Source organism: Myotis davidii, unplaced genomic scaffold (genome assembly GCF_000327345.1).
Source record: "Myotis davidii unplaced genomic scaffold, ASM32734v1 scaffold803, whole genome shotgun sequence".
Lineage (NCBI taxonomy): Eukaryota > Metazoa > Chordata > Mammalia > Chiroptera > Vespertilionidae > Myotis > Myotis davidii.
The window spans coordinates 3,003,191-3,020,990 of record NW_006295567.1 but is presented as its reverse complement, the minus strand read 5'-3'; the positions used below and the strand labels follow the sequence as shown (position 1 = coordinate 3,020,990).

Genomic DNA, 17,800 nt, shown 5'->3' with positions numbered 1-17,800 from the left:
AGTATTTTATTTAAATAGCAGTGGTGGTTGATAATACTTTCTAGATTCAATGTAAAAAAAAAAAGTCTCAATATTGCAGGATATCTATATATGATGGTAAATATAGTGGGTTCCATTTATGAGATGATGGGTTTTAATGTTTTATTGTTTGGCATGGAGGTGTGGACTCAAACAAACAACACTGCATAGATAATGTAAAGAGATCACTGAAAAAAAAATGTTTTTTATTGTTGACACTGTTACAGACATCCCCCATCTCCTCCTGGCCTTTGCCCATCTCTATTTTATTTTTCATCTCAAGCAGCTTTAAGGTTGAACTTCGATTTTGCAAAAGACTTCAGATAAAAATATATATTAAATACTTCAGCAGTTCATTAGTCTCATTTTCTTAAAAGCTGGTTAAGAATGTCAGAAAATATAACCAAGCACTACCAGGAAACTGTTTTGTGTTGAGATCTGCGAGATATTTATTTTCAATTCCTGTGGACGCTGGATTAAGGCCTGGCCCCCGGTGGCCTGCCCTGTGCCTTGAGCAGTGGAGACGTGGCTCCTTCCTCCTGGGCGGGACTCCCATGTTGCCCACTCCCAGATCATTCTGTGGTTACTCCCATGAGAGGCTGTCTGCCTCCTGCAGAGGAGGCCACTCTTGGCTGTCTTAGGGCAGCCTTGCCTGGCTTGCACTTGCTTGACAATTCCTCCTCTCAGTCCTCCAGCTCCCGCTCTGCATTTCTACCCCTTCTTCCTCTCTCAGGGTCCCCCCTGCCCACTGGAACCTGAAGGGTGCCGTCTCCCCAGCTCTCCTCTGGCTTCACCACATCTCTCCCACCACCTCTCCCAGCCTCTCCAGCCTGAGCCCAGCTCCCTCACAAGCCCCAGATGTCTCAGTCTCAAGACAATATTCTCAGATGGCCCACAAGGAAATTCTTTCCTGAGACATCTTGACTCGGAGCCTCCATGTGTGATACCCCCTCTCCTTTTACCTCTGTCGGCACCAGTCCCACAAAACCCTCTTCTCCCAAACAGAATTGTTCCTGAAACCTAGAATTTAGTTATTTAGCACTTTCGTTCACTTATCTCAAGATTATCCAATTCAGTCCATTTACTTTTCCATTTAGAAGTCTCTTTCCCATGGCTTCTGAACACTACTTACAAAACGAAAAAAGAAAAACTCCATTTTCACAAATCATAGAGCTCCAATGTCACAGTTCTCCTTTTCAAGAAAGCTTTCTCTGTAAAAGCAAAGAGTAACTTTTACATGTTAAAACAGTTACAGTTAAAAATATTTTCCATAGTCTAATCTCTATTTCATCCAATTTACTTCTTCCTGTTTTTTTGTTTGGATCTGTCATTCAGTTTATAGGATTTCCTCAGGATTTCCATGGCTGTCCGCTCCTGCATATGAACTGGGTTCTAACAAATTGAGAGTTGTGAGTGAATGGAGAGGCTTGCCAATCGCGAGCTTCATTTTGTTATTTTAAATATATTTTTATTGATTTGAGAGAGGAAGAGAGAGAGAGAGAGAGAGAGAGAGAGAGAGAGAGACATCATCTGCTGTTTCCTGCAGGCCCCCCACTGGGGATAGAGCCTACAAACCAGTCAGGTGCCCTGATTGGAACTGAACCTGGTAAACTCTTGGTTCATAGGTCGACGCTCAACCACTGATACACCATGACAGCGTGAGCTTCACTTTAAGGCAGTCTAGCTGGGCTTTTGCACTGAGGGATCCTCAGATTTCAGTGTCTTTAAGTCTTTCCTCTTATAATCAGATCCCCCAATGAAAACACTTCCATTTCCTCCCAGCTGCCAGCATTTGGGGAGCAACGTCCAAGAGCTGAGCCGGGGCTTTAGCACAGAACCTGTAAATGCTCGTTTATTTTCCTTGCTTTCAGAAGAAAAGCCCACGTCTGGTGGATGGAGTCTGTGGCCCCCAGTGCAGAGACAGTCTGTTTAGCCTTTTCCGATAATAAACCTCGGTCATTTGCTAGGCTTGGGCAGGGGCAAGCCCAGCTGTGTAGAGCAGAGACAGAGATTTCTGACTATTTCTTAAACAGGCTTTGAACCAATTCTCCTTATTTTAGTTCCATCCATTACCCCCATTTCCAGATGCACTGCCAATTCCCCTCTTTCTGGTTCTCAGTTTCCAACATTTTGTTATACTCTCTCCTTTCACAGTCTCTCTATTCCTCTGGTTTTATGCCTTTAGAAAGATCTTACTTGTTTTTCAGGGATTCAGGAAAGAGTTAAAACAGAGGCATGTGTTCAACCCACCATCTTTACCCACAAAAACATTTCAAAGCAACAAGTTTATAAAGGTGGCAAAGGACTGGGCCAGAGTTAAGTGCGGCAGGAACAACCTTTGGGTGATAGTGTACCACAAAATGAATATGAATTCATTAAACAATGCTATTGAATTTGCAGTTAAAATGAAATCAGAAAATAATTACTACAATATGAGAGGAAATTACTCTGTTGATATGTTTGCCCTTCGGGAGAGAACTGCATCTAGTTTTGGTTTCCACATTTAAGCAATGTATGGAAAAGCCCTGGGGTAGGGGAGCCAAAAAGTGATTTACAAAACAGATTACCAAGCCTACGAGTAAAAGTTGTTTAAGCTGAAGGCTAAGAGGTAACAATATTTTTGAGTATGTGACTGATTTCCTAAGAGAAATAGTCATTAGCTACCCTCTGTCTCCATTATGGAGCAGCAAAAGAAAATAAGTTGAAGCTGTACCAAGAAAATGGGCGGTTAAACATTTGAATGAGCGTTAGGAGGAAAAGATGAATTTCTCTCTTTGAAAATATTTACAAATTCTATCTGTGAAATAGAAGATAAACGTGGGCTAGACGACATCTGAGTGTCCCTTCTTCATATAGGTCATTTCTCATTACTTTATATGAATGTCTGCATTGCATTGCTGAACTCCTCCAAGGAAGGCAAACCATAGGTCTTGTTTGTTAGAGTGATTGCCGGGGGTTTGCCTTGGCAGGTGGAATATGTGAGTTTGGCTTGTGCGAGCTCCTGTCTGAAGTCTTCAATTTCCTGCCTAATTAGAAAGCATAGCCAAAAAGAGTTTCATTAATGAAAAATCGCTGAAAACAGAGGAAAGGCAATAAAAAATGCAGGTCCTTACAGTTTATTTAGAGGCTCAGAAACATGCTATTTTACATAATAGAGCATTAGAGTAGGGTTCTGAAGAAGTCATTACCTTATACTTAAATGGCTATTTCTGAGCATAGCTTAACACTAATTTACAGCTAGAAGCAATTATTCTAAAATTTTCTCTGTTTTACTGAAAATATTAAAAACCACCCCAAGCAAATTACTTGTAAACTTAATTCATACATGAGAGAGGAAAAATTAGTACTGTGAGTACTTGCACTTAGACATTGAAGATATTCAATGAGATATGTCTTAAATTAAGAAAAATTATACTGAAATGCACATATATTTATTAATATATATATCTTTTAAATTCAAAACAACAAATAGTTTACAAAGTTTCAAGCTATAATAATTGAATTTCGTATTTGTTTATAAAATACCCAGTTTATAATTTAATATACTAAAGATATAACTACATTCAGTGTATAGATTTGCAAAATTATAACTGTATATTAATTACAAATGTGTTTTATCTGTCATTAATAATGTAGTTTCATTCAAGGATATAAAGTTTCAAATACTACATGTGTTATCTATTGCTGCATAAGAAAATAACTCAACCCCGGCTGGTTTGCCTCAGTTGGTTGGAACATTGCCCAGTACACTGAAAGGCTGCGGGTTTGAATCCCAGTCTGTGTTATCTATTGCTGCATAAGAAAATAACTCAAGCCCTGGCTGGTTTGCCTCAGTTGGTTGGAGCATTACCCAGTACACTGAAAGGCTGCAGGTTCGAATCCCAGTCAGGGCACATACCTAAGCTGCAGGTTTGATCCCTGGTTGGGGCACATACAAGAGGCAGCTAATCGATGTTTTTCTCTCACATCGATGTCTCTCTCTTTTTCTCCCTCTAAAATCAATAAAAGGTATCCTCTGATGAGTATTTAAAAAACAACAACTCAAAACTTCAGTGGCTTAAAAAATTTTATTATGTCACATTTTCTGTGGGTCAGAGACTTGAGAGGTTGCTTAGTTGTGTGGTTCTGTCTACAACAAAGTCAGTCAGGATGTGAGGCAGAGTGGAAGACATCCAAAAGCTTGACGGGCTGGAAGACCCACTTTCAGGTGTACTTACATGGCTGCTGGCAGGTGGCTTCGTCCGTCCCCATGTGGGTCTCTCCACAGAACATCTTCAGTGTCTTCAGTGCCTTGGGTGACTTAGTCTCCCTTGTTACACACTGTCAATTCTGCTTTTTTCTACTTATTAGAAATGAAAAGTAAGTTCCAGGCCACACTGGAGAATGGAGGAATTAGACTTCACCTGATTCTATTTGGAAGGGCATGTCAAAGAATTTGTAAACCTATTTTAAATCACTGCACATTCACAAGATTGTTGGAAAGTAGCTTAGATTTATTTAAAACCATTTTTTAATAACCTAAATTCTCTCCACAAGTCATTGCTAGAGGTTAGTTAGATTCTACGTTATTGTTCTGTCCACTAGATTGGCAGTATCTCTGAAGCACCGAACACTCTCAGATCCTGTGATCAGCACAGCTGGTCCTCATCTATATTCAAACACCTTTGTGCAATCCATTTTATTTGACCAATCAAAAACCTCTCTCAGCAATCAGACCATTTGGTAAATTAGATGTTCTTAAATTGAAAGCCAAATCTTTTTTTCATTGACTTTCATGTTAAAAGTATTTGACTTTTTTTTTACCTAAAAGTATTCTTATAGCATGACGTATTATTTTTCCTTTCACAAATGCAGAGAGGATGGCTGTGTTCCTCTCCCAACTCAAGCTACCAGCGGCAATGTTGTCTGCTCAAGCTCATGGGAGGCCTGGGCCACCAGGAAAGGATGGGTTACCTGGGCCACCAGGAGACCCTGGACCTCAAGGTAAGTCATCAGGTATAATATTTGTTTACCAGTTCTTTAATGCTCACTATTTATAACATGCTAATCACAGTTAGGCAATATATATATTCAATATATATATGTATATATAAAATGATTTCATATATAATATCTTATTAATATTTGATATTCTAGAAATAGATTTTTAACTATTACTTCTTCAAATTAATATTTGTTGTGCTAATAACAGTAATAACAGGTGTTTATATATCACTAGAGGCCTGGTGCACAAAATTTGTGCTTGGGGGGGGGGGTCCTCAGCCTGGCCTGCACCCTCTTCAATCTGGGACCCCTCAGGGGATGTCTGACTACTGGTTTAGGCCAGATCCCTAAACAGGCAGTCAGACATCCCTCTTGCAATCCAGGACCGCTGGCTCCTAACCACTCACCAGCCTGCCTGCCTAATTGCCCCTAACTAATCTGTCTGCCTGCCTGATCACCCCTAACCCCTATGCCTGCCAGCCTAATCACCCCTAACTGCCCTCCCCTGCTGGCCTGATCGCCCCTAACTGCCTCTGCCTTGGCCCACACCACTGTGGCTTTGTCTGGAAGGAGGAGTGGACAACTGGAAGATGTCAGTTGACCTGGTCTAATTAGCATATTGCTCTTTTATTAGTATAGATTGTTATCTGGGAATCTCAGAGTTGTTTTTGCCACCCTGTTGATGTATGTAGACAAGAATCATCATCTTACTATCTTAAACTGAGGGGAAAAAAGCTACTACTATAAGTAGTGATTTGAGGCCAGAATATTTTTTGAAAAAATATAGAATCCTTCTCCCTCTAATAGAGCTTGTGGATGGTAACTCTGAATTTTAAAGAATTTCTTTTAGGGTTTCTAAAAACTTTAAAGCAAGACTTTTCTTAAATTGGCAAAAAATTGACAGACCAGATCTTGGATGTAGCTCAACCAGATTGATCTGGGAAGGCCCTTTTCTAGAATTACGTTAGCGATCAGGCAAGGGGCCACATAGGCCCAGGTTTAGAAGATTCACAACTCCGACAAGAAAACAATAAATCAAATGCGTATGTACCATGAAAGATAAGACCAGGGAAACTGTATTGCATGTGTTGCCATGGAGGAGCTCAAGCGCTCTCCTTGTTAAATAATCAAAAGTTTGTTTAGGAGAAAAGAGAAAGCTCATAACAGAATTACCTAGGGATATAGTCCACAATACCATATATGCAGAGAATTACTTTTCATCCACTAGTTCACTTTCCTTCCTACTGCTCCTCTGTAACATCAAACCTCATTTTCAGTAGGAAGTGCCCCAAGGAGATTGACATGCCCTCTCTCAATGAAAAGAGCAAGAACTGTCCCCAACTGCAGGGTTTGTTAGGGTCCTAAGTTACAATCCAGAGTGACAAGGCTTCTGGCTTCATGAGCCCAGTGTAAAACAACAACAGTAAAATCACTGTCGTTACCTAGAGTACATTCCATCTTTCCCTTAGTTCATAGAGAGGTTTGGCAGGTAGTCGGAGGAAAAGTGTAGCATCAGATGCAGCCTTCTGTGTGTACACTGTTGTCTAGAGGGTGGTTAATTATTATCTTTCGCTAGTTGGGTCTGTTCTGAAGTTAGAATTTATGAGACGGGAACAAAGAGCTTGAAAGCCCATCTGAAGATGCACGATGCCTCAAAAGACCTGAAGAGTATGGACTGTTAACACTTGTAGGAGAAAAGCCTTGGGCAGATGCCTCAAACAGTGGCGGTCTAAGAGTACAAGGACAGTGGAGAGTCAGGACATCGAGGAGAACCGTTCTGGAAGTGGAGTCATCTGTCCACACAGCACCTGTCTCCGGGCTCCCTTCCCGTGTAGGGGAGGCCCATCTGGAAGGATCTCAAAGGCAAGGCTAAGTCCGCAGTGTCAGCAAAGCTTTTGGAAACCAGACTTCCATTCACCATGTGACTTACCTCCCCTTTTGTGATGGATTTCTATGGGTTCTACCTGCAGTTCTGCTGAGGAGATCTTACAGCTGCTTCCACTCCTGATATGTGTTTTGGACGCAGTCCTTGAATTTGAAAGCCTTGCCCAAATGATTTTCAATTTTTTTAAAACCGAGGTTTAGTGAAGTTGATAAAACTTTGGTCTCGGCTGATGGTTTTTGACAATAGACATGTCTTGAGTGTAATTCAGCTTGGTGACACCCCAGGGTTTACCTGATATCTCATTTGCAGTACTTATTAAATGCCAGAAATGCAGCAGAAAAAATAAAACTTGCAAACTATGGGATTCAATTCTGAAGGAATATTTGCCTATCATCAAGCTATACTGGTAATTCTCTCTAAAGTCACAGAGAAGCCCTAGCCAGTTTGGCTCAGTGGATAGAGCATCAGCCTGCAGACCAAAGCATCCTGGGTTCCATACCTTAGTTGCAGGTTCCTCCCCAACCCAAACCCATGCATGAGGCAACCAATCGATGTGTTTTCCTCACATCGATGTTTCTCTCTTGTCTTTCTCTCTCTTCCACTCTCCCTAAAAATCAATGGAAAAATATCCTCGGGTGAGGATTAACTAAAAGTAAATAAATAAATTTTAAAAAATAAAGCCACAGAGAACCCTGACTGGAAAAAGGAAACCAAGGGGCTACCGGTTGGTTTTTGATGCCTTCCCAGGAGTTCACAAGGAACTGAAGTGCTACTCTCTGGTAGACAGATAGAATGAAGTGCTCAGAAGATGAAGTTATACGTGTAACTTCAGAGCTTTGCTCCACTCAATGGAAAGTTTTCTCAAAAAGGAAAGGAAAAAATGCGTGTAAAACTGCTACCCTGGTGACCATGTAAGCCTCAGGTGCTGCTGGCTGAGTTTGTCCTCGTAACACACGGCATGGTTGAGTTTGAGTCACATGGTTGAAGTGAGGACGCAGCCCAGAGAGGGAAAGAAAATGTGGGTGCTGAGCAGCAGTGTGTCTGCCCAGTTATGAATTCTGTTTGATGGTGGCTCTCCTGGAATTTCTGAAAGAATTAGCTTTTCAGTGTTTTTTCAGAAAGTAAATCCATTTTTATTTGAAATAAAGTGATTTGGTTTGAAATATGCACTATGAATGAGGCCCTTATTATATTACTACTAGAGGCCCGATGCAGGAAATTTGTGCAAGAGTAGGCCTTCCGACCCCTGGCTTCCCTCTGGCACCTGGGACCCAGGCTTCCCTCGCAGTCCTAGCTTCCTCTAGAAGGACATCTGGTCTGATTAGCATATTACGCTTTTATTATTATGGATGTGTAGGCAAGAACATGAATTTGAAGGGGTCTGCCTCATTAGTTTCCTGTGCTTATTTTGAAAAGCAGTAAACATGTAAAAAGCAAGGAGAAAATCCATACGAGAGTATTAGAAGCACGTGATCCAACTTGGAAAAGGGAGGTACTGCTCCTGCCGAGGTTGTGATCTTGGAAACTGGGGACCCTCCTGGAGCCCCCTGATCTCTCAGTGAAAATAGTGAATCATTCTGATTCAGGTTGGGTGACCTCATTTACATTTTTCCTAAATTCTCACAGTGGGTGATTGTTGGCATCTTTTTAAAATTCAGAAGCATTCCCAAACGGTCGTATATTTTAACCATCCCATGGGTTTCTGATTGTTGCCTTCCCGATGCCCACTGAGAGCACCTTCCTTGGTGTGCCTTCCCACCTCAGCCTGCAGCGCGGGGCCTCCTCGTTTGTCCTGCCTGGCATGAGCAAGACTGTGCCACGTTAAGATCAAAGAAGCCTCCGTCCAGCTGGCTTCTCCTGTGTAAGCAAGAGAGGCGCATTTTCCTAACAGACCTAGCCTAACTCGTTCCTAACTCATTCAAGAGAAAGAACTTTATTTCAGCTTTTTCCAAAGCACAGTTATTTCTCCACCTCTGTGAAAACCGGGATGAACAGATGCCACAGTTGAAAGCCCTGTCCATTCAGGAGAAACAACCCCACTGTGCCCCCCACCGAGCCCCCCACTGTGTGGATGTGGGGTCAGGAGAAAACAGGTCCAGCCATTTCACATAACCTCCATCGGTTTTGAAAAGACACTGTTGGGAATGATTTCTCTTGCTTTTAAACTTTCAAAGTTTACCTGTTATTGGTTTATAGGAAGGAAACTTGCTGTTATTTGTAAGCCAGTGGCCCATAGAGCAGTTCATGTGATGGATATAGATTTGACCTTTAAAATTTGTCAGCAGTAGGGAGCTTAAGTAATGGGAGGCATGTGCGTGTCAAAATGACGGAAGGGCGCTGTGGTCCATAATTAGAAGAAACCAGGGAGGCCGAACAGCTTATAAAGCTTGAGGCAGGTCCCCACATGGAGAAATGCCAGTAACACTCCCTTACTGGTCTCGTTTGCACAGTGGGTGTATAGATGCACAGATTTATAACTTTGGAAGAATATCCCTGGCATTAAGATGGAATTCTCCCTACCGGAAATAAATGAAGTCCATCACCTGAAAAACTACAGCAGCACCTGATTTCTTCACTTAATACCTCTAAGTGCTTAAGATTAGGACACTGCTGTTGTTGGATTTCTTTTTTCTTACATAAGCTACAGTGATGTCAGACTGTCACCCTGCATACTTCCAGGCCATGAAAATACATGTGCATTTGCAAATAGACCCACCTTTTAATCTTTTCCAAATTTCAGGGGAGGCCTACCTTAAGTGGGTGAAAAGCTTAATTCTAAAAAGTAAGAAAGCTGTCATTGACTTTATTAGTATTCTAATCTGAAACTTTGTTGTGAAGCAATTATAAAATAAGACCCTATAACTTTATGGCAGCCTTCATCCATGATGAGTTTGGGACCTTGTGCAATTCAACAGCCTTGTCTAGTAATGGTGGGTTGTGCCATCACCGGTTTGGCTCAGTGGATAGAGCATCGGCTTGCGGACTGAAGGGTCCCAGGTTCGATTCTGGTCAAGGGCATGTACCTTGATTGCGGGCACATCCCCAGTAGGGAGTGTGCAGGAGGCAGCTGATTGATGTTTCTCTCTCATCAATGTTTCTAACTCTCTATCCCTCTCCCTTTCTCTCTGTAAAAATATCAATAAAATATATTTTTTTAAAAATTTAATAGTAGGTTGTTATTAACCAAAGAACTGAGAGATTTGTACAAATAAATTAGTACATTTGATAGGAGAAGTGTATATGTCACCCTCTTATACAAATATACAAATTATTAACTCTTGTTTTGTGATACCATGTTCACCAAATTCATGTGGAATAATATATTTTTGCCTTAGTTAAAATCTGAAAACTAAATTTAAATATATAGATATTAACAGAAATATTCATCATTTGACATTCTGTTACAATCTTGTTAATTCTCTCGTTAATCAAAAGTTTGTATATCTTTAGTCATGTTTTTTTCTTCCTCATTTTTTTTTAGCCCATGATCTTAAGCACCTACTGACGTAGCTTTAGGGTCAACTTTACAATCTTTCTATAACAGTAAAACCTAGGTTGAACTATCAAATATACCTCTGGCATGAAATATTATTTTACTGCAGGAAAGTTTAAATAATGCATTTGAAAGGGTGCTTTCAAAATGACCCCAAGTACAAACATCGTTTCTTGTTGTTTACATGTACTAAATGAAAGTCACTTATATACAAGAAATCCTGGGAATATTTTAAAGTTGAATATGTATCAATTTGGGATACTGGGCCACATGTTCAAGCCACTGCTCTCTCTAGGATCTAGGGTTGTATTGAGTGTCTATAACATAGTTTTCAGATATAAATGTGTGAAGATTTCCCATTGGGTATATTTCTAGTATGCACCTCAAAATATATCATGAATGTAATCCTTTTTTAAAAAAATATTTTCACATTTATGGTCAGGTCACACCTCCAAAACCAAGAAATAACGATGTGGTGATTACATTGATAATGTTATTTGGATAATAATGTATACACTGTATGGTCAAGTCAAGACTGTTGCTCCCAAACTGATGTCTAATCCTGAGCAATAATGGGAAATAATCTTTCCTATGTACTGTTCATAGAGAACATTAAATGTTCTCCTCCTATCATTTTCAGCTGTAATAACACACCTTTATGGACAGGTACAACTGAGTTAGGACCTATTGTTTCCTACTGAGATACTGTCCTACCTGTTAGCCTTGCTGTGTGTCCATATGATTCTGCATGACCACTCTGTTCCTTCAGGACCAGGAGCCATGGTTTAAGTATGAGAAAGTTGGAAATTAAAACTCTACTTACCATCACTGTGAAACTTATAGCCACAGACGCTTCTCTTCAATGTCTTACATGAAGACATTATATAAAACCCAGATTGAAATGTTTTATGCTTTCTTAAAGCAGGGATAAGAGGCACAGATTGCTCTGTACCTTTCTACCTGAGGTAACAATAAGCATATTCAGTAACAAGAATGATTTTGTCTTAAAATATACAGAGATCCTAGGCCTAATTTATTTTGGTTTAAAGTATCTTAAATTGATGAAGTGAGTTTAGAAGGATCCCTCAGTCTTCCCTTGCGTTCTGGAGCTGCTGAAGTTCTTCCTCTTTGGAGTTACGAGCTGCCACGTTAAACAGGAGGTTGCTGTTTTAACGTTACTAGAAAGGATATCATGTTGCTACAGACAGTCATTTGAACCAAGTCCTGCGATTTTGTCCTCTCCTGATTCCGAGATGGGTGAATTCGCATATAGTCACGCTCTTACTGTCATTTATTAAAATGATGAGTTTTTGTTCCTTTCGTTTCCTTTCATCCTTATACTAAGGTCCAGCTTCTTGCTGTCATCTTATTTTGTCCTTATAGTAAGCAGAACTCTCAGTATACTTATATTTAGCCTGAACCTACCCTCCAGTCAGAATTCCTATTGAAGACTCTCACACACCTTGTTGTAGCTATTTGACGGAAGATTGGAATGATTGATTTCAGTTATTTAGGTATCATTTTCAGTGCCCAAAGTCTCACTATCAAACATTTGACTAGTTGTACTTTTTATGCCAGTAGTTGCATATTTCTAAGCTCCTCATTGCCTATTGCATCTAATCTGTTTGGTATATAAGTTTGATATGTGGCTAACGCAAAACAGACAGTTAAAATAGTAGGTTAAGTGGACAAATTACAGAAATACTCTAGACTAGAAACATGGCTTTTACTTATACTGTGCTACCATAGAATGCTCTTACTTCTGTGTCTCTCTTTTTATATATCTCTCCCTTAGGCTACCGAGGACAGAAAGGAGAAAGAGGGGAACCTGGAATTGGTCTTCCAGGGAGTCCAGGTTTCCCTGGGACTTCAGGTAATAGTGATGTTTATCTGCACAACACAAGCAAGCTTCTAAAATAAGGAGCCATGCCTTTTCCCCGATGCCCTTCTGTGTTGCTACAGGAGAGGTTAAATAATGTTGGTTGGAGTGAGGAAGAAAGAGCCATACATGACTGCATTCTGATGGGGTCTTTTATTTCACTAGCTCCGGGTTTGCCAGGCTCACCGGGTGCCCCAGGTCCTCAGGGACCCCCAGGACCTAGTGGAAGATGTAACCCGGAAGATTGCCTCTATCCTGTATCTCATGCCCGTCAGCGGACAGGTGGAAAGTAAGCACACGTGAGGAGGACTTGATTTGGGGTGATAGCCCCTTGCTGTTGAGCTATCTTAATACGGCCAAACCCTCATGATATGTGGGTGGCTTTTTTTTTTTTGGTGTAGGCAGACATTAAAAGCAACAATTTGAATCCTATTCCCTTAGCAATTGCAATATCAGCATTTTTAGACATTTTCCCAAATTCATTCCATATGTTTTGCTTCAGCATTACTGATTTTTATTCAGGGTTTTCTTGAAATACATAAGCAAATCTTATCATTAGCTCTTCTTCAAGAGAAAATTACATTTTATGATTTAGTAGACTGGTGGTGAGGTACATTTTGTAGTCTCATCAACTTGTATTTGGCCTTTGACTTCTGAATTTTAAAGTTTCAGAGTTATATTGAGGTTTTCTCGGTGGTTAAACTTGCTGTCATTGCTAAAAATGTCATCTTTTTTGATATAGTGCATTGCTCCTGCCGAATGTTTTTTGACTACTTTTTATAGCTTAAGAATTCTTCTACCATCCTACATCCATCCTACTTATGCAGAGACATAGATAGGCAATAAGAGTTTCACTTTATAACTTATATTTTTGAGGGGTTACCAGGAGGCTGTTTTATCAGGGAGCACAAAAAATCCAACATAGCCAAGTATTGAAATGGTTTTCTTAATTCTGTATAATGAGCCAAATTCAAAGCCGGCATGAATATGTATGGCATGAAAAGGAAGAAATGAAGTCCAATTGCGTGTGAGTTCCACAAGAAAAGCCTAGCAGCGTAGTCCCTTTGCTGAGTTTCTCCGTTGGGAAACAGAAAGCTGTTTCCCCTAAGAGGTCTTCGGTGGTGAAGGCACCAAGCTGTCTTTGGTACTGGCAAGAACTTCGGACCCCTGTATCCATTATCCTTCTGGCTCATCACTCTCAGACTGTAGGAGGAGACCCAGCTGTCAGAACAAAGGACGAGATGAGTAGCGGCTGGAAAAGAGACCCCTTCCCTGTGGTGTGACAGATGCACGTGGACAAGGTGAAGCCCAGAAGCTCTTAGGGAGAATCCTGTTTCTCCAGAAAGCTGTTTTCCCTAAAAGCTGCAGCAGGAGGTACAGGCAGCGACAAAAAGCCATGGGACTGGAGGTACAACTAGCGCTCAGACCAAAGAGCTAACACTCACTGCAGGGGGAACAACAGGGGCAGTAAAAGACTACTTCTTCTGGCAGGAAACCAAAATGCAGTGATCACCCACCACATCACTAAATGATATTTGTATTGCCTAACTATACATTATTTTGAGAGACTGTGGGTTGAAAGCAACTCATTTTCTAGAACATTGAGCATAAGGACGTTGCTGAAATCTAAGTATTGGGTCCCACCGGTGCTGAGAGCTTGCTGCCCACAGCCCTCCTGACACAGAAACCAGGAGGTCTCACCTCTTCAAGAAACAGGTCCGATTCCAGCTTAGCCAAATCAGGCTGGGATGATAGCTTTCAGCTGTTAATTGAAAAATGAGTTTAGAAAGGCAAACCCACTGAAATGGGAAAAGCTGTGAACAGAGTTGCGTTGGGAGCGTGCCTAGATTAAGACAGGCCTTGTTCAAATGCACCCATGAGTTGAACTGATTTTTATTGTAGATTAATAAACTGCTGGTCAGGGATATCTACATGGTTGTGCATACATACAACCTTTTGGTTATTTCATATTGAATTATGTTGTATATTTCAGTTGCAAGTTTATTTATTTTTTCCAAGATTATTTTATTTATTTCAAGTGGTTTTAACTTTAAATTGATTTTGTTCTTTATTCTCTTTCTTGTGCAATACTTACAATGGTGCTGTGTTTTAAAATTATATAATTGGAATATACATATGCATTTTTTTAGTACAATGATAATTTATCCCAAAAATATATACAAAGATCTAAATCTGGTGCTATGTGTATATCTTGAGCTTTTAATTTGCTGACTTTTCTGAAAGCTTACAGCTCATCTGCCTTTCATTAATTTATTTGAATTTGTCATGAAGCTAAATATTTTGTTTTCAGAAATTATTTTTTCATATTAATAGGTTGTTTATCCTTACACCTCTTTACTAATCCAGAAGTATTTATTTTAGCATTTTAATGTTTTCATGAACTTTTTTGCTGATGGTGATCAATGTATTTTGCTTTGTTTTCTTTGAATTGATCCGTTCATCTACATCAAAAGACTCAATTCATTTCCTTGTTTCATAACTTCTGTTCATTTTAATTCCACAGACTATGTCATGCATCCTTTCTTACGAATGGCATATTTAGGAACCTTCTTTTTTTTCTAAATTCCATTAATACTGGGCTGGTTTATTCCTGTCTCAAGAATTTGTATTTATTCAGATGATTTACGTATGGGGGGTATATAATGGTATATGATGTGTATTACAAAGTAGAGCTGTCAAGCTCATTTTTTATAACTGACACATATGACTAAATATACCTTTGGCAAAACCACAGAAACGGGGCTCTGTCCCCGTGGGATGAGCCTTTCTCACCCTACTGCATTACCTTCCAACACTGTTCCTGCCTCATCTCTGGACAAATGATACCCAAGGCAGGGTCCAGCTAATACAAACACCAGATAAAGTGAATATTTGGCATTTGCCTGATTTTTTTTAATAAAAAAGAAAATGGATAATTTAGGCCCCAAAGTAGGGTGGAAAATTCTCTCCTAAATAACTTGGTGGTTGCCAACTCTCTTGTATCATTTTTCTCCATTCCAAAATATTTGTTTACTTTCACATAGATGTCAGTAATGTCCACAGCAGGGAAGAAGAATTATCAAATTTCCTAATTTACCTCTTGTTTGGACTCCAGACAACATAAATGTTGAAATACAAAGTAATTATAGGCCATGAGGACAATTAATTAAATTTGTGTTTGCCATACATACATATTTTAAATTCCAGTCAAGCATTTTATAACAAGATAAATTAACACTTCAAATAGAAACCTTTCTATGCAAAAAACAAGGTATGACATCAATTAATATTTATGGCCTCTGTAATTTAAAGAAAAAAGGAAGAATCATTCATGAGTTTGTTCATTGTTCTTTCCTACTGAAGACATTAACCTTTTTTCCCTAAGCATAACAGAAACACGGGCAGTCTTAACCTTTGAAATTTGTCATCTTGTGGTCAAATTAATTTAGTTAATTCTAATCCATATGCTTATTTCTATATTTCATGACATTGTCGAAACTTTAAAATTTTAGTGACTTATATTATGGAGCTTAAATAATTATCTTAACATATGTTCTCTATAAGAATTGTCATTTGATGTTTAGATTTTAAAATAATTTTTTGAGTAGGTTTTAGGAGTTAAATAAGATTTAGCCTTTCTGCAGTCTCTCACATCTGTTGAGAACCTGCGATATACCTCCTTTTGTCCACAAGATGGTGTTTAAAGCAATTTGTATCATAGCTGAACAGAAATACAAGGGTAGAAACCATTTAGTGGACAACAACTAAATCAGACCTTTGCCTTTGCACTTTTCTTTTTACTTTTGTAAATAATTTCTTGTTAACATGTGTTTTATTATTTTTTTGTTAATTTATATATTTTCTCATTGTAAGTATCTCTTTGAAGCAGACAAAATAACCTTTGATTTGTTAGCTCTTTCAATTTTATTTCCTCAGTGGATTTATATACCTTAGTTAACTTGAAGATTTACTATTTGTTTGTACACTACCCTCATATTTTAGTGATTAACATGAAAACACCTAAGAAGTCATCCTACCTTTTATACAGGATATATACTTGCTTTTGACAGACAAGCAAAGTGCATTTAGCTTAATATAAGATGTTGACCATTTATAAAATTGCACACTGTCTAAATCTTCATATTATTCAAGGCACTTAAAATTTTACAATTAGATTTGTATTATATTTTTGTTTTTTTTATAACTATATCACTATTTACAAAAGTAAAATAAGGAACACCATTTTTCAAAATGCCATTTTAATTTTTCCTAACATTGGTAATATTATCCTGAGACTGAGAATTTCTAGATTGCTATATGCTTACGTTTTTCAATGAATTCTCGTAAAGGTTTTGTAGATTTTCTCATTGCTCTTGTTCCTAAGTTATTTTTCATATTTGTTCATGTTCACCTTCTTAAGACACAGTGTGTGTTGTTATTGTTTCCCAATGTTCTTTCTTAACATTCTAGTGTTGAGGAACGTACCCCCTTTTTATATGACTTCCTCTCAGAGATTACACAGACTTCTAAGAGGAGGAGATGCAGAAAAGAATTGAATTTGTATGTTTTATGCCTGTATACTTCAAAGTGACTTAGCCTTTGAATTATATTTATTTATTAGTTGGCTGATATAAGTAGTATTAATTACATTAAGTTCATTTAACCAGTAGGAGTCTCAAGAAACAAGACAAATGGATGTCTTCATTTTCATTGTGTGGTGTACCCTAACATTTTTCTCAACAAAATCATGCCAGAATATCTGGTCACTTTAGTGAAATTGAATAAAGAACAAGATGAACACAGAGAAAACTCAGACAAACAGACCCAGAACAGCAAAAATTTACCTCAAAGATTAGGAAGGCTTATAAAACCAAAGCTAAGTCTAAGAAAAATCTCATTGGGGAAAAAAAATTTCATGTTCAGGTCCCATAGTGAGTGGTACAACTCAAGGAGTTAGCTACTTAACTTCATGAATTTGTCAAAAGTCAGCACTACCAGTAAAATAGGAGACTTCACTGAACTTAGGGGGTAGGTCAGTAAGATGTAATTTTGTCAAAAGGATTGCCAATTGTTTGACGATAATAAGCTTGTGGGTGTAAAGATGGTGATTACAACTTTTTATTTTGCTGTATTATTTAAAATATATTTTAATGTTAAATACTTGTCAGTGTATTATTGTATTTAAGTACAGATTGTTTTATGGCATATTTTATAACTAATTGTGCCAAAAATAACATTTTCCCATTTTGTTTGTTCTCTCTCTTACCTCATCAAACTGTTTAAGGTTGAATTCAACATACTCATGTTAAGTGGAATGGCACTAATTTTATTCTAAGTTTCATGTGGATATAATGCTTTGAGACCTTGATTCCTAAATATACTCATGATGCATAATGAGCTTGTCGCTTATCTCAGCAATAAAGAATTTGACCCTAAATCCAGGAATTCTGAGGTGCAGTTATCAACACCATGTCTACTCATCACCACCTCTTGTGGCCAAAGAGTCACACTTGCATTGCATTGTTAGGCCGCAATGACAGGA

The 17,800-nt window shown here is 38.8% G+C and overlaps 1 protein-coding gene across 1 annotated transcript in view; it reads left to right on the top strand.

Annotated features, from left to right (window-relative positions):
* The window catches only part of COL19A1 (collagen type XIX alpha 1), a 300,284-nt gene extending 287,497 nt beyond the window's left edge, over window positions 1-12,787 (top strand). The window contains exons 50-52 of the mRNA XM_006770338.2: window positions 4,873-5,001; window positions 12,175-12,252; window positions 12,424-12,787. Of these exons, the coding sequence (XP_006770401.1) occupies window positions 4,873-5,001; window positions 12,175-12,252; window positions 12,424-12,551 (335 nt within the window). The 3' untranslated portion in view covers window positions 12,552-12,787. The remainder of the gene's footprint in view (window positions 1-4,872; window positions 5,002-12,174; window positions 12,253-12,423) is intronic.
* Window positions 12,788-17,800: the final 5,013 nt, after the last annotated feature.